At 46.9% G+C, this 23891-nt stretch overlaps 1 protein-coding gene across 1 annotated transcript in view; it reads left to right on the forward strand.

The window, feature by feature from the left end:
• Positions 1 to 23891, forward strand: part of mylka (myosin, light chain kinase a) — a 54888-nt gene that overhangs the window by 8806 nt on the left and 22191 nt on the right. The window contains exons 2-18 of the mRNA XM_063497460.1: positions 2300 to 2459; positions 4243 to 4450; positions 4662 to 4707; positions 5511 to 5676; positions 5817 to 5982; positions 6243 to 6264; positions 6732 to 6903; positions 7013 to 7086; positions 7172 to 7272; positions 7442 to 7654; positions 13889 to 14020; positions 15417 to 15614; positions 16756 to 16963; positions 17039 to 17083; positions 18914 to 19000; positions 19701 to 20578; positions 23592 to 23708. Of these exons, the coding sequence (XP_063353530.1) occupies positions 2304 to 2459; positions 4243 to 4450; positions 4662 to 4707; positions 5511 to 5676; positions 5817 to 5982; positions 6243 to 6264; positions 6732 to 6903; positions 7013 to 7086; positions 7172 to 7272; positions 7442 to 7654; positions 13889 to 14020; positions 15417 to 15614; positions 16756 to 16963; positions 17039 to 17083; positions 18914 to 19000; positions 19701 to 20578; positions 23592 to 23708 (2989 nt within the window). The 5' untranslated portion in view covers positions 2300 to 2303. The remainder of the gene's footprint in view (positions 1 to 2299; positions 2460 to 4242; positions 4451 to 4661; positions 4708 to 5510; positions 5677 to 5816; positions 5983 to 6242; positions 6265 to 6731; positions 6904 to 7012; positions 7087 to 7171; positions 7273 to 7441; positions 7655 to 13888; positions 14021 to 15416; positions 15615 to 16755; positions 16964 to 17038; positions 17084 to 18913; positions 19001 to 19700; positions 20579 to 23591; positions 23709 to 23891) is intronic.

Below are 23891 nucleotides of genomic sequence, written 5' to 3' on the forward strand. Positions count from 1 at the left end.
TATGCTGGGAAGTTTCAGAGCACCGTGAACTCACCTGCAGCTCTGATTTCACAGCCTGATGCCTGATCTGATCTCTTCTTATCTTCTGCTGCTTCCTGTCTCAGGCTGACGTTTCGTCGTGTCTGAGCCTCACTCATCTCGTTCCTCACATTAAATGCAAACTGACTTTAAAAATATGACCAATGGTAGCAGCTGTCTTCCTGCAGCAGGTCTGGGATGAGTGCTAACTCTCTGACTGTTCATAAAGGTTTTCACTATGAGAAGAAGTCTGCGTGATCGCAGTGAGCAGCTGATTGCTGTCTCTGAGTGCACGCTGGCTGTAAACGCTGCAGCTCACCTGTCTGTTCAAACACACGTTCATCACCACAAATGCTTTCAGGCTTCATCGTCCGCTACACAGAAACAGCAAAATCACAATTTCACATGAACACACACACACACACACACACACACACACACAAGCACAGTGAGAAAAGACTTGAAGCTTATTTACAGACCTCTCCAGGAAATGTTTGGATTTGAATTGATGAGGTCATGGTGGGGTGGGCAGAGTCAGACTGTGAAAACATTTCTACTCAGTGAAAATATCTGCTGTTTGGATCATGTTCTCCATATTTAGTGAAATATTTGCAGGCTTTGTGTAAAACAAGCTGCTCACAGGTAGTGAGGGCTGACAGAATCACAGAGCTGGTATACAGCTGCGAGGTCTCAGGACTTCCTCCTCACAGCTCTGCTCTGATGGTAGAGCTGATGTTGCATCAGGTCATGTGACCCAGCAGCAGAGTGCAGCTGTTTAAAGTCAGAGTTTGAACTTTGAACTTTAGAAAGTGAGTTAGCAGCTCCGACTGAGGGGAGGCTTCTGTGTTATTTGGCTGCGTTGGTTCAGCGTGACAAACAGGAAACAGTTTTTCCTCCTGATAATGAACTCTGCTAATGACAAGCGCAGATGGGCGAGTGAGCGCCGCTCAGTCTTTCTCTCTCTCTGCCACTGAGGGTGGAGCTGAGCTGCTGACTGCAAACATTCATGTGTCTCTGCTCTCTGTTATCTCTGTTATCTCAGTGTTATTGATCTTCTGTCAGCTTCTCTTTGTTTTCCTGCTGTTTGTGTTGCTCCACCGACGTGACACCATCTGTGAGAAAAGCTTCACTCAGGCTCTCTGTGACCTTCAGAGCTCTCACAGACTTCCTGTTTGAATGCTGTCTTCTTCTTCTGTATCTTTGTTGGTGCTCTGCAGCATTTCCAGCACTTTCTCCTCTGCAGGTTTCTGTACATTAAATCCTGTTCATGGGACTGTGGTGGCTCATTGGACATCTTTAACCTTCATTATCATTGACTCAAACCCAAATATCTTCACACAGCAGTCTCACTGATCTTTCATCTTCACATGTTCTTGTTCCTGATCGATGTATCCAGAAACTGCAGCATCTAACCTGTGTTCACTCCCTGAGAGAATGAGCACCGACGTGCTGTCAGAAGCTTAGCATGAACTTTGAACCTGTTCTCAGTGTTTTTCATTCAGGCTGAGGTGCAGCTCGTGTTCGGTCAGGTGGAGGTTTGTGTCTGAGCTCTGAGCTGGAGAGAAAAACACGATCAGGACGAGACAGGAAACAAAAGCTGACATGTTGATAAAACTGTTATTTCAAACCGAGTTGAGTGTGTTTCGTAACTATTAGACCTTATAAGGCAGCAGCAGAGAGAGCTGCAGACTGCTGCTGTTTGCTCTGAAAACACACAAAACATCCAGCAGACACACAGCGACCAGCCAGCAAACACTGAGCCAACGTCCAGCCAAAAGCAGAAAATATCACCAACATACAACAACTGTGAAGCCAGCAGTGAGCACGCTCTGAGCTGACATCACAACAGTAACCAGCCGACAGCCCGTCTTGCAAGTGAAGGCCCACCGGAGCCCACTGGAGGGCAGGCATGTATACTGCTCTGTCCTCACCCAGGACCAGTTTGCCTTGGGAGACCCCAGCAGGAGCCAGTAGCTCCTGGGTTCATGCTGGTGTGGTAACCACCACCATGATAAGGTGATTCACAGGTAGGTGTGTCAGGAACACCTACCTGCACTCAGCAATCTGATGCTGAACAACTACAGATGCTACTGATACTCACAGCCATGTCGGGTGTTACAGGTCATCAGAACAAGGACTTAGCTGCAGGTGAAAATATGTTTTCCTCAGTTTCCTCAGAGTCACATGATCAGCTGATCACATGATGCCTCTGAGGTGTGCACATGCTCAGAGCATGTTTGTGATGTCACCCTCTGATGGTTGTTTCTGTTTCCTCTGATAGGAGAATGACTGACGTGCGGTTGGCTTCAGTTTCCACCGTCTCCAAGGTTACAAGCCTGTCACAAGGATGCGGTTCCCACGGCAACGAGCCTCCAGCTTTCGTCCTTCCTCCCCGCAATGCCCGGGTCACGCTGGGGGGAGAAGCTCGACTGGAGGGCAAGGTGAGACATCCGAGTCTCTCATCGAGACTCTGATTGGTTCTTTTTACCTCTAAACCTGAAACAGTGAACAACGTTTACACCTCTGAGGTTCTTTAAGGTGGACTCGATACAGGACAGTGAAGATAACTAAGATGTGAGATATTTCCACCTGCTCTGAGTTTGGACGAGCTCCGTCAGGTCTGAGAATGAGACGTCCCGGCACTTTGAACTCTGGATGAAGCCAATCTTAAGTCTCTGGAGGTTCATCAGAGCCGATATCAGCAGCAGCAACTGAGCTGTTCAGACATGCAGCCTTCCTTATCAGACAGAGGTTTCAGCCCACTTTAAACTCTGGCTTTGTATAAATAGTTGTGTTCCTGTGACCTGAGTGAGCGGTGCCAGCGTGCATCAGGAAGCTGTAATCACCACAGTTTGACCAAATATAAACATGGAGGCTAGAAATGAGGCTCTGTGTATGAGGAAGGCCTCAGGAGATGCTGACGCCCTCACAGACTCACAACAGACTGAAAATCAAAGTCAGACTGGCTCATTTTTAAACGAATCACTTTAATGCAGAAAATTAATTGTTAAAACTTCATGATGATTTATACGTGTTAATATTTATTATTTCCTCTTTTCTGAGCACTTGCAACCTGTGTGCCTTCCTCTTATTTTTGTATATATATTCCTCTTCATTATTATTTATTCCTGCACAGTTTGTGTGGAGCACCTACAATTCTGTTGCACATGTACAATAACAATAAAGGGCTATTCTATTCTATTCTATTCTATTCTTAAACATGACACTGAAGCAGGACTTGAGGCCAGACACTCGGTGTGGGAGGAATGACACGATTTGTGTCTGGATCTTTTTCCAGAATAAAGTGCTTCACCGATCTGAGAGACCATAAAAACAAAGCTCACAGCAGCAGATCATAAAAGCAGCACTGAGACAGAACAAACATCCCAACTTTAAAGAACACGTTTAAGGCGGTTCGCTGCCAGCCACAGAAATAAAAGTGAGGAGTATCAGGCTGAACCTTCATCACAGGTCAGGAGACTGTGTTTGTATCTGAGAGTCTGAAAGGCTGGAAGGATGTGAGAGCAGACGGATTAACATTTCTTCAGTCTTGTGACCGGCTGCATCCTGATGTGAAGCCTCCCAACAATCCCAGCACACCAAACACGCTGCTCTGTTTCTGCTTTATTCGCTCTCTGAAGTCATTTTCTGTGTTTGGCTCGACTTTAATCAGCGGCTCTTACGCTGCTCTGGTTTCCCCCGTGGTTTTACACCAGTTTAACCACTTAAAGACCCAATCACAGCCAAACTGGACAAGTTTCACCTGAAGGCAGCGCTCTTCATTTCTGCTTCAGCTCCTCTGGCTGTCTGTTGACTGCATGTGAAGAATCCCAGGACACCTGAATGCACCACAAATCCCCAAACATGATGGATGGATCTGCAAAGCCTGATGGGAGCTGAAAGTCCTCAAACACATCTGTCCACCACATGCTGCACACACACAAACACTCCCAGAGACAGACAGACACACACACACATAGACACACACACACTCACACACGCTTGCTTTCCTAGTTCTATGGGGTCTTTAGTCCTCCTCTTCATTCATAGAGTCCTGCAGATTCGGTCTGGACTTGTCTGCGTCTGTCACGCTGACCTCAAACCAAACACACACTGTATATAAAAGATGGACACAGCCACCGTTATGCTGGATGATGCTGAGTCAGCTGGACGAGTCTGTGTGAAATCAGCTGATTGCTTTTCTCCATTGTCTGAATCGTTCAGGTGCGCGGCCATCCTGAGCCACAGGTCACATGGTACAGAGAAGGAAGGGCCGTGATTGGTGGAGAGCACTACATCGTGGAACGGGGTGGGCGGGGCAACTTCAGCCTTTTGGTGAGAGGGGTCACGGAGGAGGACCTGGGGAGTTACACCTGTCAGGCAACCAATCAGGCGGGGAGCCGTCAGGTTACTGTGGAGATCCTTCTGGAAGGTAAGAGCGTGAGCAGCTCTGACAGGAAACGGTCACTGCGAGGAAAACGTGTTCAGATGTTTTTCCTCTGTGGACATGTGACACCCACACTCTTTATGCCCTCATTTTATTTCTGTTTGCTGCCTGGTTGGTTCAAATAAAAACACTCATAAAGTTTTTTAAAGGTTTAACGAAAGCTCGATCTGATGCTCTGATGTTTTTCCACCTGCAGAGAATTCTGGGAAGAAATACGTTGTGCCGCCGTCCATGAAAGCAGGGTGAGCCGCGCAAACAGCTATGAGAGCGATGTCTCAGAGGACACTCCTTTCACACAGCTCTGAGTTTGGCTGAACTGTTTCCTCCCAAACAAAAAGCTGCTCACAAAAATGAAAGGAACACTTTGAAAACTCATCAGGCTCGATGGTAAAACCTGGTGCTGGACACCTGCACTGATACGTGTGTTAGGAGTGACAGGATGCCACATCGATTCATTTAATTAAAAATGATCAACGTGCAGAGGCTGAATTTAAACATCCCAAAGAGTTTAAATTAAAATTTCATTGGAATCAGTCAAAACGGTGCTCACTTATCCATGTCTGCCTGTGGGGGGGCTGTGTGTCCCTCCATGAATAAGCCTTCCACACATTCAGGCACCATCCTGGAGGAGTTGAGCTACCTGTGCAGCCTCTGCAGGGTCCAGGCATCACCTCACGCTACCAGCATAGAGACTAGCCGAATGCAAAACTAGAGAAAAACAGTCAGAAGAGAAGAGGAAGGAAACAAGTGAGTGTCCTCCACCCGTGAAAGCATTCCTGCTCTGGGGGCTGTGTCCTTGTTGTTAGACTCATTAACACCAAAGCAGCTGAACCTGATTAACACCTCCTCTGATACTGAACTAATCAGATCAATATCCCAAAGTTTCACTGACGTGATGTTAAACTCAGATTAAAAAGTGCTCCTTTCATTTTTTCAGCAGTGTGTAAACACCAGCATCCAAACACCAGGGGGCGCTGCTGCACAGGGTTCCACTCTAACTAACTGCTAAGTGCTGATCCCAGAACTCCATCTCTCATGATTCCAGGTGTCGCTCTGCAGCTCCTGCTGTGGAGAACAGGCCGAGCATTTGGAGTGAGAGTCCTCCAAAGTTCATCAACAAACCGAGCCGAGTGTTTGCCGAGCCGGGACAGAGCGCCAAGTTCTCCGCAAAAACCACAGGACGCCCACAGCCCAGGGTCACCTGGTACAAGGTAAGAGGAGCTTCAGATCAGAGCTGCAGAGGAACAGCTGAGAAGCTGCGGGATCTCAGTCTCACTCGCAGCGGCGGCTGGAGGACAGATTCTTTGTCCGCATTTACTGATTAACTCAGTATTTACTGTTTGTCTCTCAGGGGGAGGCGGAGCTTCAGTCTGGTGGGCGGGTCAGCATGTACGAGCGCTCAGGCCTTCACTTCCTGGAGATAAAGGATGTGATTGTCCAGGATGCAGGAAGTTACAAGTGTTCGATTAGCAACGGTTCCGGAACGGCGACCGCCTGCGTCGAGCTTACCGTCCAGGGTGAGGCAGCCAATCAGAGTCGTTCAGCTGCTGCACGCACTCATTTGTCATTACTTAAAACTGCAGCGGAGCACCAAACGCTGCAGTTCCTCTGCTGTCCAGCAGAGGCAGCAGTGAGTCAGCCCCACGTTAAAACAAACATGTTTACAGCCTGATGTTGAGCAGCTGGTGGCGGTGAGGCGCTCTGAGCGTGTGACTGTGTGGATGCTGATGATGTGGACGTTCTCTCTGTCTCACGTGTCCTCCCCTCTCTTCTCCAGGTGCTCCTGACGACTCCTCCAGGTGAGTGCTGTCATGTCTGTTTCCTGTTTGAAGCTCTGGTGGACGGACGGCAGCGTCCCTCTCAGAGCTTCGTCAGCTCCTGGAAGACGTGGCTCCTCTTTCCTTTGCTGCTACTAAAGTTTTCCAGCTGAGTTTGAGATCTTTTGGCTTCACGAGCTGGAAACTTGTCCTGGAAAACTGCTTGAGTGTTTACAGCAGCAGGTTAGAGGAAGCTGAAGGAAGCAGAGGAGATTCCTCATCAATCTGAAGTCCTGTGGGGACGCTAACCGGCAGGTTTCACCTTTCAGAACCTGCTGCAAATAATCCGTCTGACCGAAAAAAGAAAAGAGACGTCATAAAAATAAATTCACCAGTAAATCAAATATTTCCAGACTGCAGAGAATTAAAAACATGCTGTCACACGGAGACAGTCACCACGGTAACGAGGACGGCATGTTCAGAATCATCCACTCTGGTTCCTCCTGCAGGACCGGCCGGCCCACTGACGACCCACAGACCAGAACCAGGAGCCAGAAGGAGGGCAGAGCTGCTCCCAGCTCCCAGCCCGAGGAACAAGAGCCCAGACAGGCCGCCTCCTGGAGGAGCAAACCACCTGCACAGCTCCCTCTGCTGGCTGAGAGGAGAACTGCATCTATTCAGGTTATTTTACTACTACTAGTAATAATAATGTTTCTGAAACTTATGCCATCTAAAGCAGAATAAATGAAAGAGAATGACATGAAGTGAAAGAGCTCCTGCTCCCCTGCAGGTCCGGTCCATCGGTGCTCCTGATCCAGATCAGACCTGCTCAGTCCAGCAGTCAGGACCCGGCTCAGATAGCAGGTCAGAACTTGGATCAATTCACTTTTATTTAAATGTGAAGTCACGTCCACTTTCAGGTGTGTTCAGGATCACCTGTGTGTTTCAGGCCGGTGAGGACGTCCAAGGCGGGTTCCAACCTGCGGTTCGAGGCCGTTCCCCTAGACCAGGAGGCCACAGAGGGCGCTCAGGTCACGTTCGCCTGCCAAGGTGAGAAACGCCTCAGACTGTGAAGGTGGAATCACTGACACGAGGCAGCTCTGAGGAGATGGTTAATAATGATTTAAATAAAGGTTTCATTTCAGGTCTCAGCTCCTCCACAGCTTTACTGTGACTTTAAGATCCTCTGAGTGTGAGCCGCCTCTCCTCTTCCTCACAGTGTCCTCCTCTGCTGCCGGAGCCGTGGTCACCTGGCTGAAGGACGGGGGGCCCGTGAAGACGGGATCAGGTCTGCGGCAGAGACGAGACGGCACCCATCTCACTCTCACCGTGGAGAGGGTGAGACGGGTGGACCAGGGGACGTACAGGTGTCAGCTAACCACCGCTGACGGGCTGACGGTGGACTCTGCAGCGTGGACGCTCCTCGTGCACAGTGAGTTCCTCCTCACCTAGACTAAAGGACCTGAAATGAAACCTTTATTTAAATCATTATTAACCATCTCCTCAGAGCTGCTTCATGGTGGATGGGTGGGTGGATGAATGGATGGGTGGGTGGCCATCTACTGTTCGGAAGGTTGGTGGTTCGATCCCTGGCTCCTTCAATCTGCATGCCAAGTATCCTTGGGCAAGATACTAACCCCAAATTGCTCTCAGATGCATCCATCAGAGTATGAATGTATGAATGTTAGTTAGGAAGCACTAACAAGCTTAGAAGACATGCTTGTATGAGTGGGTGTGACTGGGTGAATGTGCATGTTGTATAGACCACTTTGAGTACTGTGGGAGAGCAGAAAGGTGCTGTCAGTCCATTTACCCTGTGTGGATGGATAGATGTTGTAATGCAGGGCAGAGGAACAACTTCACTCTGAAGCTCAGAGTGTGATGGACCGAGTCCTCCAGCAGAGGGCAGCAATGACTCTCACACAGAAACACAATCACAGTCCAACAGAAAACTGAGGACATACTCCATCCTGACCTTTGACCTGACCTTCTGATCAGAGAGAGAAAACAAACACACACACAAACAGGACAGAAATGTTTTTCCGGGAGAATCTGAGACGTTTGGAGTGAAGCAGGAAGAAGACGAGTGCACTCTGAACTCACAGGAAGTGTTTCATCAGCTCACCTGAAACATGTGGACGCTGTAAACACTGCCACCTGCTCACCTTCATGACAGGAACAGGCTGCAGTGAGCAAACACCAGTTTATGGACCATCATAACTGTAGCAATGAAATAAAGTCTGAAAATAGAGTCAGGGTTTCAAATCTGTGTCTTTACTTTAAAACAGAAGAAGAGTCGTCACAGAGCACCCACACCCACAGCATCCACACCTGAGTGTAGTGGGCTCCTCCATCCTTACTGGAATCCTGCAAACACACCTCCACAGAGGTCAGAGGTCGTCTTCAAGAGGGATGAAACCACCTGCAGGGCTGCTGCTGGGAAAAGTGTTCAGCTGTTAAACCCACGAGCGGCTTTAGTTTTATTATCTCACGACTCTCAGAGTCTCTGCAGACCTGCAAACACCTCCACCTCCTCCATCCACTCACACATGTCAGCTACAGTCATCGTGACTCATTCATCAGCATGAAGCAGATTAACTGATTATCAGAGTGTGTGTGTGTGTGTGTGTGTGTGTGTGTGGTGAGGTTACTCACACCGTCTCGTTACCTGCTCTGTTCCTGTCGTTTCGATTGGTCAGAATCATGAAGCTGATGTAATCACGTGGATCAGCTGGAGTCACAGCTCAGGTTTTTCAGCGCCGTGTCGTTGAACCGCTGAGCAGAGGCAGCAGAGAGCCGAGAACCATATAAAGACAAAACACGCTGCAGCAGCAAACACACACACACACACACACACACACACACACACACACACACACACACACACACACACACACACACACACACACACACACACAGTAAGACTGAAGCCGACCCAACAAGGGCATGCAGAGGGAGTCCACAGCTTCATCACGCGGTGGGGACTCCTCTCAGCTCTGCAGCTGATCCCAGGTCTGCCTCGGCTGTGAAAGGCTGGACAGCAGCTACAGAGTGATGCTGACTCAGAAACTCTTTGGTCTGGTTATATTTGCTGCTCTTTAGTTTGCTGCTCAGGTTTGTAACAACATGGTTTCATAAATAAATCAGAGACTGCAGCTGCTGAGTAAACACTGTGCAGTGAAATATGGAACACTTTGGTAAATGTAGAATTTCCTCATGATTTGGCCCACAGAGTGACAGTGTGGTTCTGTCACTCCCAACTGTCACTTTCTCCTCTTCCTGTCGTCTGTTTTTCCTGATCTTCTGCTCTCGCGTTCACACTCGGCCCTCTTTAAACCGCTCTGTGGACATGAAGATGGATGAAATGAAAGGTCGGCCGCTATCAGCAGATTTTAAATGATTAAACACAGATTACCACCTTTGAGGACGTGACTGGTGTGTGCTGATGTTTGCAGCCTGAACCTCTCAGCTCAGGAGCCTCAGTTCATCTGATTCAATGCTCAGCCACATCACAACAGTTTGTTTATGATGAGACTGGTTTTTTTTCATTCATCGTATCGTTTCCTTTTCTTTATACATTTTGTTCCACGTGACGGTAACTGATTTATTTCACTGATATTATTGCAAACAACAGGAACGTGGAGACAGTCGTGAGAAGCAAATCTTATAAAATTCCTGCCTCTGATAAATGTTTGCAGACCAGAGGGAGATCTGCTGAGCTTAAACTCACAGTTTTCAGTGTCTCACCTTGTTCAGTCACCATGGTAACTGATACTGAACATCTCACCTGGTCAGGAGCAGGCGAGGCTCACAGTTTCCAGCACAGAGTGACTTTAAAGTGGTCGCCATGGTGATTCCACTGTAGAAACATGAACAGTCAGAGCTCTGTTGAGCCAACCATCCCTTTAACGTTAACTAGTAATGACTTCATGAACTTCTTCACAAATAAAATTCTTATCATTAGAGAAAAAATTACCAATAATCATCCCACAGATGTAATATTATCTACAGCTACTTTCAGTACCATTGATATTCATTTAGACTCTTTTTCTCCAATTGATCTTTCTGAGTTAACTTCAATAATTAATTCCTCCAAACCATCAACGTGTCTTTTAGACCCCATTCCTACAACACTGCTCAAAGAAGTCCTGCCATTAATTAATGCTTCAATCTTAAATATGATCAACCTATCTCTAATAATTGGCTATGTACCACAGGCCTTCAAGCTGGCTGTAGTTAAACCTTTACTTAAAAAGCATCTCTAGACCCAGCTGTCTTAGCTAATTATAGGCCAATCTCCAACCTTCCTTTCATATCAAACATCCTTGAAAGAGTAGTTGTCAAACAGCTAACAGATCATCTGCAGAGGAATGGCTTATTTGAAGAGTTTCAGTCAGGTTTCAGAGCTCATCACAGCACAGAAACGGCTTTAGTGAAGGTTACAAATGATCTTCTTATGGCCTCTGACAGTGGACTCATCTCTGTGCTTGTCCTGCTAGACCTCAGTGCAGCGTTCGATACTGTCGACCATAATATCCTATTAGAGCGATTAGAGCACGCTGTAGGTATTACAGGTACTGCACTGCAGTGGTTTGTATCATATCTATCTAATAGACTCCAGTTTGTGCATGTAAATGAAGAGTCCTCTTCACACACCGAGGTTAATTATGGAGTTCCACAGGGTTCAGTGCTAGGACCAATTCTGTTTACATTATACATGCTTCCCTTAGGCAGTATCATCAGAAGACATAGCATAAATTTTCACTGCTATGCAGATGATACGCAGCTCTATCTGTCCATGAAGCCAGATAACACACACCAATGAGTTAAACTGCAGGAATGTCTTAAAGACATAAAGACCTGGATGGCCGCTAACTTTCTGCTTCTTAATTCAGATCAAACTGAGGTTATTGTACTCGGCCCTGAAAATCTTAGAAATATGGTATCTAACCAGATTCTTACTCTGGATGGCATTACCTTGGCCTCCAGTAACACTGTGAGGAACCTTGGAGTCATTTTTGACCAGGACATGTCCTTCAACGCACATATTAAACAAATATGTAAGACTGCTTTCTTCCATTTGTACAACGTCTCTAAAATTAGAAATATCCTGTCTCAGAGTGACGCTGAAAAACTAGTTCATGCATTTATTACTTCCAGGCTGGACGACTGTAATTCATTATTATCAGGAAGTCTAACTTTCTGATTTCAGACTGTTTAGCTGATCAGATGTGATGCAATAATAGAAACCAGAACGCTGCTGGTATCACAGCTCCTGCAGCACACAGACCTCAGTCTGGGTCCTGCAGATGCAGCTCTGCGAATGTGAAAATTATTTCTAAGTGGTAATGTTTATTTTTCATCACTCACAATATTTTATATCTTCCTCCCACCTGGACTACTCACGTAAATTTTATCATCAATCTAAGACCCGCGTGATAAAATATAATAACCCGCTGTCGTAACACCAGCTCTGTGAAGTTACTGAGCTTAAAACAGAAATCAAAGAAGCTGCTGCATGAAGATTTACCCTGATGGTTTCTGGACTTTATTTTGTGTCCAAACCTTTGAATGTAATTTGCTGAATAGTGCAGAATTTCATTTTATTAGAGGGATGAGTGAGAGCAGCATCAGTCAGCCAATCACTGATCAGCGTGTTGGAGAGGAACCTTCATCGCAGCTTTATAAGGACAATCAGACATGCAGCAGGAAATCCCCCACTCAATACACACACACACACACACACACACACACACACACACACACACACACACACACACACACACACACACACACACACACACACACACACACACACACACAGTGAAATACCAGCGGGTTCCCACAGACAGCAGATTTCCATGTGAGGACAATAAAGTCTCATCTGCAGTCTGAGAAGAATCTGTCTCTGCTGCTGAAGTCGTTTCACTCAGTTAGTTTGTATCTGCAGGTCACATGACTCCTCACAGTGTAGGAGGAAGTGTTCATATCCTTTCAAAATAAAGAACTGCCAAACTACAGCGTGCATCAATCCATCAGAGTTTAAATTCCTGCGCTGGAAACAGCAGTTTTATGTTTTTCTGTTTAACGTGAAGGTCACAGCATCATGGTTCATAACCTCAGCTGAAGGAGAGGAATAGTCACAAACTTTAATTTTCTATGTAAAAGTAGAGGAGGGCATTCTGAAACTCCCCAAAGTAGAGAGGCTGGGTCTGCTGCAGCTGTTGTGCAGAACTTTACCAAATTACTTTACCAGCAATGGATGGATGGATGAAGTGATGGATGGAGAAGTGGATAGAGTGATGAAGGATGGATGGAGGGATGATGGACAAATGGATGGATGGAGTGATGAAAGATGGATGGATGGATGGATGATGGAGGGATAGATGGAGTGATGAAGGATTGATGGGTGGAGAGCTGAAGATATGGATGGATGGACGAGGGATGATGGAGGGATGGATGGATGGTTGGATAGAGGGATGAAGTGATGAAGGACAGATGAAGGGATGATGGATGGGTGGCTGGATGAAGGAATTGATGCATGGATAGATGGATGGATGGATGGATGGACGAGGGATGATGGAGGGATCGATAGATGGATGAAGGATGGATGGTTGGATGGAGGGATAGATGGATGGATGGATAGACTGATGGAGTGATGGATGGAGAAATGGATAATGGAAGGATGGTTTCAGAAATGGATGCATGATAGAGTGATGAAAGATTAATGGAGGGATTGATGAAGGAATGGATGCATGGATGGATGGATAAAGGGAGGGATGATTGATGGATGGATGCATGTATGGATGGTTGGATGGAGGGATGAAGTGATGAAGTACAGATGGAGGGATGATGGGGGTGGATGGATGAAGGAATGGATAGATAAAGGGAGGGATGATTGATGGATGGATGGATGGTTGGATGGAATGATAGATGGAGTGATGAAGGATGGATGGGTGGAGGGCTGATGGATGCATGGATGGATGGATGGATTTATTTGTCACTTGTGTAAGAAGCCGGCGTTTCAGATATTCAGATTTCTGTTTCTTCACCTCCTCTGCCCCCGCTCGTCTCATCAACCCTGGAAACACCCCAGCATGGAAATGTGATTATACTAACTGTTGTTACAGTGTGTGTGTGTGTGTGTTCATCAGTTAATGTGACGCACACACACAGCCAGTGAAGCAGTGTGTGTCCTCTCTGGTATTTCTGATATGTACACAGAACAAAACACGCACACACACATTTGTTCCTCCTCACATGAGCGCACACACATACACAGGCATGTTTAATGGACTTTAGTGTGTGTGTGTGTGTGTGTGTGTGTGTGTGTGTGTGTGTGTGTGTGTGTGTGTGATGGAGGGAGAGAGAAGAGGAAACCCTCGCTCCTTATAAGGAAGAGGACGAGTGAGGCTCGGGCTGGTGCTCTCTGTGCTCTCTCTCTGCCTCAGGCTACACTGAGGTTAATCTTAGCTCTGAGTTTGGATTATGTTAGTTTAATGTGATTGGCTGTTACACTGTAAATAAAAACAGGAAGTCAAACGTGCATTATTTCCCTTTGACATTTGAAGTATCAGTAGACTGGAGTACTCTCGTATACTGGAGTAAATGTACTTGATTACATTAGTAACTGCTCCTTTTTCTTCTTTATGTTTCCGCCCTGCAGGCAAGCAGAGAGGTGGGAGGTCAGAGGTCACAGAGGTCAGAGCTGCGTGTGAAGCTCCTCGCTTCATTGGTTGCCTGGGCGATCTGAAGGTGATGGACGGCAGCAGAGTCGCCATGACGGTGGAGCTGAGCGGTACGTGTGTGTGTGTGTGTGTGTGTGTGCGAGCTGTGGTATTTCCTGTCTGATCTCTGGGGAGATGGAGGAGATGCGATGAGGGCAGATTTACTTTGGACGAGTCTTCTTCATTTCCTCTGAGTGTTGTTGTTGCTCTGATATGACAGCACGTATTGTTTCTGAATTATGAGTTCATTATGAGTCCCCACATTATTAACCCCGCAGTGTGTGTGTGTGTGTGTGTGTGTGTGTGTGTGTGTGTGTGTGTGTGTTACATAATGATTTTCCACACTGGGTTTTCTTCTCCATATAAGCTGTGTGAGGATCAGAGGTGCTGTTGCTTCTCTGCACGAGCTTCATTTCCACACGAAACTGAAATTTATGGAGCCACACACACACACACACACACACACACACACACACACACACACACACACACACACACACACACACACACACACACACACACGCACACCTCTGACCTCTGGATGCTTTTCTTACCCAATCATTACACTGAACTCCACTAAAGGTCATACTGACGTATTAATAAATAATTGTACTTACTAAATGTGAAAAGTATTTAAACTAATTTTACATCCACAGCTAGAGTTCAAGCAGCTTTACTGAAGTATCCATGAAATGAATCAAATAACAGTGAAATTAACTTTAAATCACTGACTGTATCTAAATAATGGCGGCTGTGACAGTACTTGACATTATGAGTCCACGTCCTGCAGCCAAACGTATCAGGATGAGATGATGGAGTGCAGACACAGATACCTGCTGTTTAGTGCTCAACGTCCAATCACAATCCTTGAATTTCACTGTGCATCAAAACTGAAGCTCCGCCTTCCTGGATGATCTGTTAGTACAGTGACCTCACAGCAGCCATGTTATTGGTCAGATGATGTCATTAATAATGCTCCAACTGCACAAACGCAGCCCAGAGGTCCAGTTCAGGTGAAACTAGCAAACAGTTAGCAGCTACAGCCGCCTGTGTCACCATCCACCTGTCAGTCAAAGAGGCCACGCCCCTAATAACAAATAAACAGGTGAGTTATAAAGACCACCTACCCCTGTACAGGTGTCATGAAGGTGGATAATTATCCATAAAGACCAATCAGTTGGTGTATGAGGCTGTAAACGTGTTTACTGCTGTAACGTCTATGAGGACTGACTCACTGCTGCCTCTGCTGGATTTCAGAGGAACTGCACTTCCAGTTTGCCTTTTTTTTAAAGTACTTTTGATTCAACAACGCTAAAATGTAAATTAAATAAACAAAATATTGCCACTCTTTTAATTCTCAAAAATACTGCATATAATAATTATAATAGTAAGTAAAAGGATCTTTGGTGCGTACTGATCTTCACTGATGTGTCCTGATGTTTGAATGAAGCTGTCTGTGGTCCTCAGGTCACCCTCCTCCAGAGGTGGTGTGGCTCCACGATGGGCAGGAGGTGACCGAGTCAGAGGACTTCCAGCTCCTCAGAGAGGGAACCCGCTGCACTCTGCTGATCCACGAGGTTTTCCCCGAGGACACCGGGACCTACAGCTGCCAGGCCTGGAACCAGTATGGAGAGGACCGGACCCAGGCCCGGCTCACTGTGGAGGGTATGCTGTAGTTGCACTGAGACCTGAGTGACACGAATGTGGGGAGTTTTGCAGTGTTCACAAACACAACAATTACAAACCCACAGCCTTTCTGATCCTGATACCAATTCCACCTTGGCCTAAAAATGTTAGGGTTCCTGGGTCGTTGACCCAGTGGTTTCTGTTTTGTACCCTTTATTTGTGTTCTCTTCTTAGTTTATTTTTGTGAAGGTTTTGGTTTCTGTTTTGCATTTCTATTTTTCCCAGTTATTCTTGGTGTTTGATTATGTAGTTCTCAGGTTTTGGTTTCCATACTCTCTCTATTCTGTGTCCAGTCAGTGTCTGTGTCTGCCCTGTTCCCACGTCTCTGTTGCAGTGCCTGCTTGTGAGTCTGTGTCTATAAGTTCAGTTTGTGTTTCCTGTTTTACTTTGAAAGTCCGTGTCTCATGTTAATGCGTCTGGTTTTGCTTCCTTTGTCTCATCAGCCCTGATTTGTCCCAGCTGTGTTTCCCTCCTGTCTCTCATCCCCTGATTGCTCCTCTGTGTTTCTCTGTGTCCGTGTCGTGATCTACCCTCATCTGTCTGCCAGTTCAGGTTATTGTTATTTTCAGTTTAGTATTTGTATTCTCAGTTTTGCTAGGTCTCTGTTTGCCATATAGCAATAAATCTGAGTTTGAGTTTACTTTCTGCCTCCGAGTGTCTGCACTTTGGTTCCTCCATATCACCACTCCTGCCTGCACATGACAGAAAAAGCCAAAGAAAAGTCCAGTCCTGTCAGCCGTTGTCTGTGTCGGGTGTTCAGTGCGATTGTAGCTTTGTTCATGCATTACGTGATTCTTTATTGTCAGATTCTGAATGGTAACTTATAGTTCATGGAGAGATTGAACGGTCTGTGGATCCTGAGTTTGTGTGGATACGATGTTTATCCATCCAAACTCCCGGGATGATCTGATTAGTGTCCATGAGCATTGCGAGGGAGAAGACATCAACCCTCCAGCTGTAACTGAGGATGTCTGTGCTGTAGCTCAATCACTGACCGACTTTGTTGTCATTGTGTTCAGACACTATATACCATATACAGTGTATATGTTGGGTTTCCTATGTGAGGCTCAACCACACGACCTCCATATAAACCCAGATTTATTATTGTGGTTTTCTGCAGAGCCTCAGGATGGCGTCCAGCCCTGGTTCATCACCAAGCCCAAAGAGGTGAGTGCTGCTGTTGGTCAGCATGTTCTCCTGTCCTGTGCCATCGCCGGAGATCCGTTTCCCCAGTACACCTGGACCAGAACCGACCCGAGCCGATCTCTGACCTCCGGAGGCGACTATGAACTTCTGCAGAAAGAGGACGTTGTCTCCCTGCTCATAAGGTTTGCAGTTACACACAAACCACACGCTCTGCAGCTAACCACACCTTATGCAGCTAACTTTGTTTTCTTCTTCAGACGAGTGAAGAAGGAGCATGCCGGAGAGTACCTGATCAGCCTGAGGTAACAGATCGACAGGCGCAGATACTGTAAACACTCACATGTCATAAAAAGACACAGATTCTGCAGACATGCTAAAATAATCCCAGATGATCTACAGTGCAGAGCTGCAGTGAGGATTACACTCACAGAGGAACCACCAACCCTCCCCCCTCCATAATCTATCCATCCATAACCTCATCATCCACCCCAGCACATACAGCAGTCTGCATCATATTCAAAGCATGATTATATAACATGAGAATAGAAGAGAAATCTCCTTCTGCTCATGGAAATCATACGTGATGTGCTGGTGCCAGTGAATATGATGTGAACATGACGAAACTGTGAGAGACGGTAAAGCTGCACTTTACCCAAAACACAAAGGTGCCTAATGCTGCACAGACGAGGTCCTCTGGGTGTTTTTAAGTGACAGTAATACTGAGAACAAGTGCTTAACCAATCAAAAACTTGGTCATGTTGGTTGGTAAAGTTCCTGAACAGTTCTGGTTCAGGTGTATTGGGGACCTTGGATGGTCAGGTTCTTGATCGGGACCATCCAAGGTCCTGAAATTTCAGAGCTCCAGATCTCTGAAAAGTTCAGGATCTTTTGATATTTCACGAACTCCAAAGTTCAGATATTTTGCACCAAGTTCCTGTACTTTCTGAAGTACTACACCCTTGGAGGTAAAGAGAATATCCCCAGAACTTAATTTAGACCTTTGAAACGCAGTAATTTCATCCAAATGGTCCCGAACCTGTAGAAAGTTCCTACGGTGGAAATGCAGCTTTAAACCTCAAAGTCATTGAGCCATGAGTGACAACATTGTGAGCCTAAAGATTTACTGTCAATCAAACATTATTACTGAAATATACACTTCATAATAATGGATAATTTCCAATTTACTAGAGCAGGAAACTGTTGGATCTCTCAGAACAAATTCTGAATGTCCCGAAAGTCATTTACAAACCAAGTCAGTATTTGGATGGTTTGAAATATCACACTGTGAGCATTAACAGCTTTGACTGACAGTGCAAAAGAAGGATGGATTGTTCTGTGTGAATGGAAACCTACTGAAAACCTGTCCTCAGCTGGAATAGCTAAAATAACATAATCGTTCTAACAAACATCAAACGTGATTCCATTTTTCACAAGAAGGTTCCCTGTGTTTTCTTCAGATTGTAGGGCGAGTGTCGGGTTACTGTCTGTGAAGTCTTAGACGTTCAAAGGTTGATGCAGAGCAAATCAAGTGCAGAGGTCATCTATATAAAAACGACTTTTACAATCAACAGATGAACTGAAGACATCTCTGATGGCACAGAGGCCGTTTTTCCACAGATGTGAATACAGGAGAGCTTTGGACTCAAAAAGACAAAACGTTGATCTATAAAAGTAAATATCAGACTTTCCAAATCATAATGAATGAGTGACGAAACGTTTCTCCCACTGAAAACGTCCAGATGAACAGAATCAACTTTTGGAGATTTATTACCTGGATGACTGAGCAGGCATCAGGACATAATGTGATTAGTGCTAACAAAGACAACAACTTTCAGGGTAATTTCAGTCAAATGTTCATGAACATTGTTGATCAGGACCAGTGGAGCCTGCCTGGTGTCTTTTCCTCTCTTAAAGGGAAAAAACATTGAAAACAGCAGGAACAAGTGTTATGTGCCATTTATGAGAGATAAAAGGATCAGTTTCAGTCTGACGTTGCAAATAGCACGGCGCAGCAGTGCCTGAGTTAAAACACTGCTGTGATGAATCAGTGGCGTGGAAGTGGGAGATGGTCTTAAAGGCTGTGAGAAGATGAGAGAGTGTGCTGCATGTAGAAGATAACCTTTGTGTTTCAGGAACAGCGTGGGCGAGTGCAGCGCTGTGGCCACGCTGTCGGTCACCGAAGGACGAGAAAAGGACAGGAGAGGACGGGACGGCAGCAGGTGAGACCTCACCCACCTGGACACCTGCAGCTGGCTGAACAGGGCGGAGTCAGATTTCTGTGCCATATGAGCGTGATTGGTTGAACCTGACGAATTTTTAAAACGTCTCACTCCCTAAACAGACCTCTGCATCATCAGCATACAGTCTGACTCCGTCAGCCTTCGTCAGTCCCCCCCCACTATTCCCAGCTCTCTGTTCCTGTTTCCACCCCCTCCTCACACCCACCCATCATTCCCTCCATCCTTCTGTTATTTATCCAGAAATTCCCTAAAGCTTCTCTAATCCGTCCATATCACCCCGACCAATCAGAGCCAATATTTCCTCTCTGTGTTTACTCTGCTGCGAGTGTTTGCTGGAAGAAACCCCGTTTGCATTAGTTTGATGAAACTGTGAAAAAGAGTCAGCAGCTTCAGAACTGAGGAGAACGTGGAGGAGGAGGAGGAGGAGGAGGAGGAGGAGGAGGAGTGTGTCCTCAGTCTGCTTTCTCTTTGTTTACATCTGTGTGTGTGTGTGTGTGTGTGTGTGTTCCCTCTGCTCATGCCCATATTCGGGCAGTTGAGTCACTTGTGATGTAACATGAACAATTTGAGTCGAGGTCCCCCCCACCTCCCACCCCACCAGCTAAGATCTGGGGGGCGGAGCTTGTCCTCTTGCTCTCTCTCTGTGTCCCTCCATCTGTCTCTGTGCTTGTTCATCCAGCCTGGCAGCAGCAGCAGGAGGAGGAGCAGCTGGTGGGAGCGTGGTGCTGAGAGGAGGTGGCAAAGGAGGAGGAGGCGTGGAGCAGAGAAGCAGCAGCAGCAACAGTGGTGTCAGTCGGCAGTGGCAGGAGGCCAACGAGGAGCAGAAGGAGAACCGGCAGCTCCCGCACCTGCACAGGGAAGAGAAGAAGAAGAAAGAGGAGGACCAGACCACTGCTCCCAGAGGCCTCCTCAAACGCTGTGTGGAAACCAGGGAGCGGGGCGAAGAGGAGCTGCGGCAGAGGGAGGCGCAGCAGCTGGACTTCCGCTCGCTGCTTGGACGCCGAGCCGTTCAAGGCAAAAACATCCAAGAGGGAGACGAGCCGAGGGAGGCCGGCCCCGCCACCGCCGAGCACAACCAGCGCCACCACATGGATTTTAAGGCCAACCTCAAGGGTGTCAAACCCAAGAGCGATGAGAAGGTGAACGCCCCATCGCAGGTCGACTTCCGCAGCGTGCTGGGGAAGAAGGGCGCCGCAAGCAGCAACAGCAGCAAGGCCGCAGAGACGCCCACGAAAAACGCCGGCGACTTCCGCTCTGTCCTCGCCAACAAGAAGAAGCCGACGGCCCCCGAGAAGAACGGGGAGAAGGCGGAGGTGAACAACTGCATGGATGGAGGGATTAATGAGAAGAAGAGCACCGGAGGAGGAGAAGGAGGAGGAGGAGGAGGAGGAGGAGCGGCGCCGGAGTTTGTAGAGAAGCTGAGCGACATGACGGTGCTGGACGGTCAGCGGCTCCGGCTGCAGTGCCGCCTCGCCACCGCTTCTGATGTCACTGTCACCTGGACGCTGGACGGGAAGGTCATCAAGGCGTCCAAGTTCATCATCCTCGCAAACGAAGGTCAGAGGTCACACACACAGCACAACAGGAAGTGAAAGGTTTTCTGACATGATTTGGTTAAAAAGGAAGGAGGAGGGCTTTGTTTACATTTCACAGCAACCCCGAACGCTCACTTTGAATTCAAAGAAACTTTATTTAGCAGTAGTGTTTGTTTGCAGCGATCGATCATCAGTGGAAGTGATCAGAATCGATTAGAGTCACTGAATTTATTCAGACTGAGAAAACGGAGAAAAACTCCTCAGATTAAAGACGACAGAACGAGCAGCGCGACAGGGAGGCGGAGCTGAGGAGGTGAAGCTGTGTGAGCTGGTGTTGCAGGGAGCAGCGTTGGTGGAGTCGGTGGAGGAGCTGAAGCAGCTGCTGATGGAGGTCTGAGGATTCAGACTCTAATAATAGAACGCAGATGTGAAACAATAGAAGCAGGATGTGATGTGTGACCGTCGCTGGAATTTCATATGGGAGCAGATCACTGTACACACACACACACACACACACACACGTATTACTGTACTTGTGAGGTCCGGCAGGCATCCATTCATCAGGGGACACTCTGTCTGTCTTAAACTGTTTTCATGATGTTTAGTTACAAACGTCTTCCCGAAGCTAATTTTTAAAACTTGTTCAGTAACTTTGAACATGCTGGAGCAGAACTGTCGTTCATGGATTTGATTGTGAAGACAAAAATGTAAAAAACAACGTTTCCTTTAAATTCAGTCTGGACTTTTTTGTGTTTAGCAGTGATGGTGATAGTTTTACGTACTTTTAGACACGACTTTGCTAAAATCGAGTTAGCGTGATTGTTCTAGCAGTAACATTAAGAAGGCAGTGACAGTTAGCCGCACTGCATGAATGTAACATCAGCTGATCAAGTAAAAACGAGAGAGGGCGTGGTTATCAAAGATGGACGCAGCCAGTGCTCAGCTACTTTAAACCTGTATTCTTTCTAATCTCCAGTAGGGGGCGACTCCTCTGGCAGTTGCGTGAGCCTGCTGCTCGCCTCATGTTTACTTTCGAAATGAGGACCTTATTATAGCGACAAAGAAACAGGAAGCAGGAGATGATTGAGTCATTAGCCAATGAGCATGCAGCATGTCGTGTAGATCCACGCTGTGCTTGGATTTTGTCGGGCTCGCCGCTCTGCTGCAGAGGTCACCCTCACTGCTTCTCCTCCTCCTGATGGTCGAGGGACACTTTGAGTTTACTTTCACTTTCAGCAGCTGGAGCAACTGTCACAGTCTTTTCTTCTCTGTGCCGTTATCAGCGGCTCCAGCAGGAAGCTTTCATTAACAGGAAGCTTTCAGCATGGATGGTGAAATAAATACAGCAGCCGTCAGAATCAGACTGATGGCTCACATTTATAAAAATAGGCAGACTCACCCTTTAAGAAAGAGCCTGAAGGTCCTCACAAGCATAGAAACACACACTGTGATGTCCTGTAAAGACCTGTGTGTGTGTGTGTGTGTGTAATAATCCCTCAGTGTGTTATTTCAGTCTGGAGGACAGCTCCTGGTTGTGTGTGTTTATCCTGCAGAGTGAGGAGTCTGTGTGTCACATGTTAAAGGTCAGAGGTCACATACATGTGTCGGTACAGATTTAAAGGCAGCAGCATGTTTATGATGAACTCAGATCTTCACTTTCTGCTCTTGTGGTTTTGTAGGCGTCGTTATAAAACGACGTGATGGTTGGCTGAAGGGTCGTCATGACGATAAAATGTCAGATCAAAGCGATCCTTTTACAGAAAGTGTTCAGAGTGTTGATTCAACGAGTCGCAGCAGCTTCCTGCCTTCTCTTCATGCTTTGTTGGATTTGGTCCCCTCAGCTCCAGCAGGGCGGAGGGAAGACAGATGTTTTCTCCACAGATGTTTAAGACGTTGCCTCGGTCAGGTCCTGCAGCCTGTCAGCTGTAAGCTCTCTGACTTCAGTTTTCATCCTCCTCTCACTTCTTTAAATTACATTTTCATTTTTTATGAAACTTGCAGATGAGATTATGAGATCGTAGAAACAAGCGGTGGAAATGAGTTTTCTCCAGAGGGTGTTTGGCCTCGTCATTACTGATGTGGTGAGGAGGGAATCAGAGTGGAGCAGCCGGCTGAGGCGGTTCATCCAATTCGGACGCCTCCTCTGTGAGGTGTTCCTGTCCTAGTGGGAGGAAGCCCCGCGGCAGATGCAGGGCACTCTGGAGAGATTGCATCTCTTGGCTGACCTGGGAACGCCTCGCTGTTCCCCCGGGTGAGCTGGAGGAGGTGGCTCACAGAGGGAGGTCTGGGCTTCTCTGGCTAGGCTGCTGCTCTCCTGAACCGGAAAAGGACAAGAAGATGGATGGATGGTAACTCAGCGCCACGATAGCATCATGAAGCACAAATAAAAAGGGTTAGGGTGAGGTTGAGTGTTGGTCATGTGCAGGTTGTATGAACGTCACTTCAGATCCGTGAGTTTCTGTGATAGCTGTGCTTTGTCACCAGGGGGCAGTGTTAGAGACTCGTGTTCTTGTTGGTGAAACTGTCCATCACCCCCCGACCTCTACGAGGGTTTCTTTGACTTCACGCTACAGTTTTGTCCTGTCCTGTGAACTTCAAGTTTTAAACATCTCGGTTCTGATTGGAGCAAACAGGACGGAGGCGACCAAAACAACGAGGCTGAATAGTTGCTCAGTCACAGATTAACAGGAAAAGCTTTTATTTTCACTGATCAGTCAAAGTGAGAGGCGAGGCAGAGGAGTGTGATGTTTGTCCTTCTGTCTGAAGCAAAGAAATGTCCTAACACGTGTTGAAGGAAGAAGAAAGGATGCTGCACCGGCAGCGGAGGATGGCCTTTAGTCTCACATGACGTCTAAAAGAGAACGTGACGCTCTGATAGCTCGTTCATGTTAAATGAAATGTGTAAGGAGTCATACCTGCACTCTTCGTTTTTATTGATTAACTTTGTGGAATGTAAGAAATGAGACTTGACCTCGTGCTGATCTGACTGTGTCCTGTGTGGGTTGTGTTATATTGTGCTGTGTTGTGTGTTGCAGGCGGCCTGTGCTCTCTGACCATAGACAAAGCCCTGCCAGAGGATGAAGGCCAGTATAAATGCAGAGCCGAGAACTCGGCAGGCAAAGCCGAGTGTTCCTGCACGGTTCTGGTAGACGGTGAGAACAAAGCTTTGGTCCTCTCTCAGATCTTTCCTTCAGTGCCGCATGTTCTTCTTCTTCTGCTGTTTTTGTTCTTCTGGTCTTTCCTCTACAGTCATTCTTCCTCCTGCATCCTGATGTAGACGCAGGTTTAAAGCATTCAAAGTGTGAGAGAAACTTTAAAGTGTACTTTTGTTGTCT

The sequence above is a fragment of the Pelmatolapia mariae genome, linkage group LG16_19, assembly GCF_036321145.2.
Source record: "Pelmatolapia mariae isolate MD_Pm_ZW linkage group LG16_19, Pm_UMD_F_2, whole genome shotgun sequence".
Taxonomy (NCBI): Eukaryota; Metazoa; Chordata; class Actinopteri; order Cichliformes; family Cichlidae; genus Pelmatolapia; species Pelmatolapia mariae.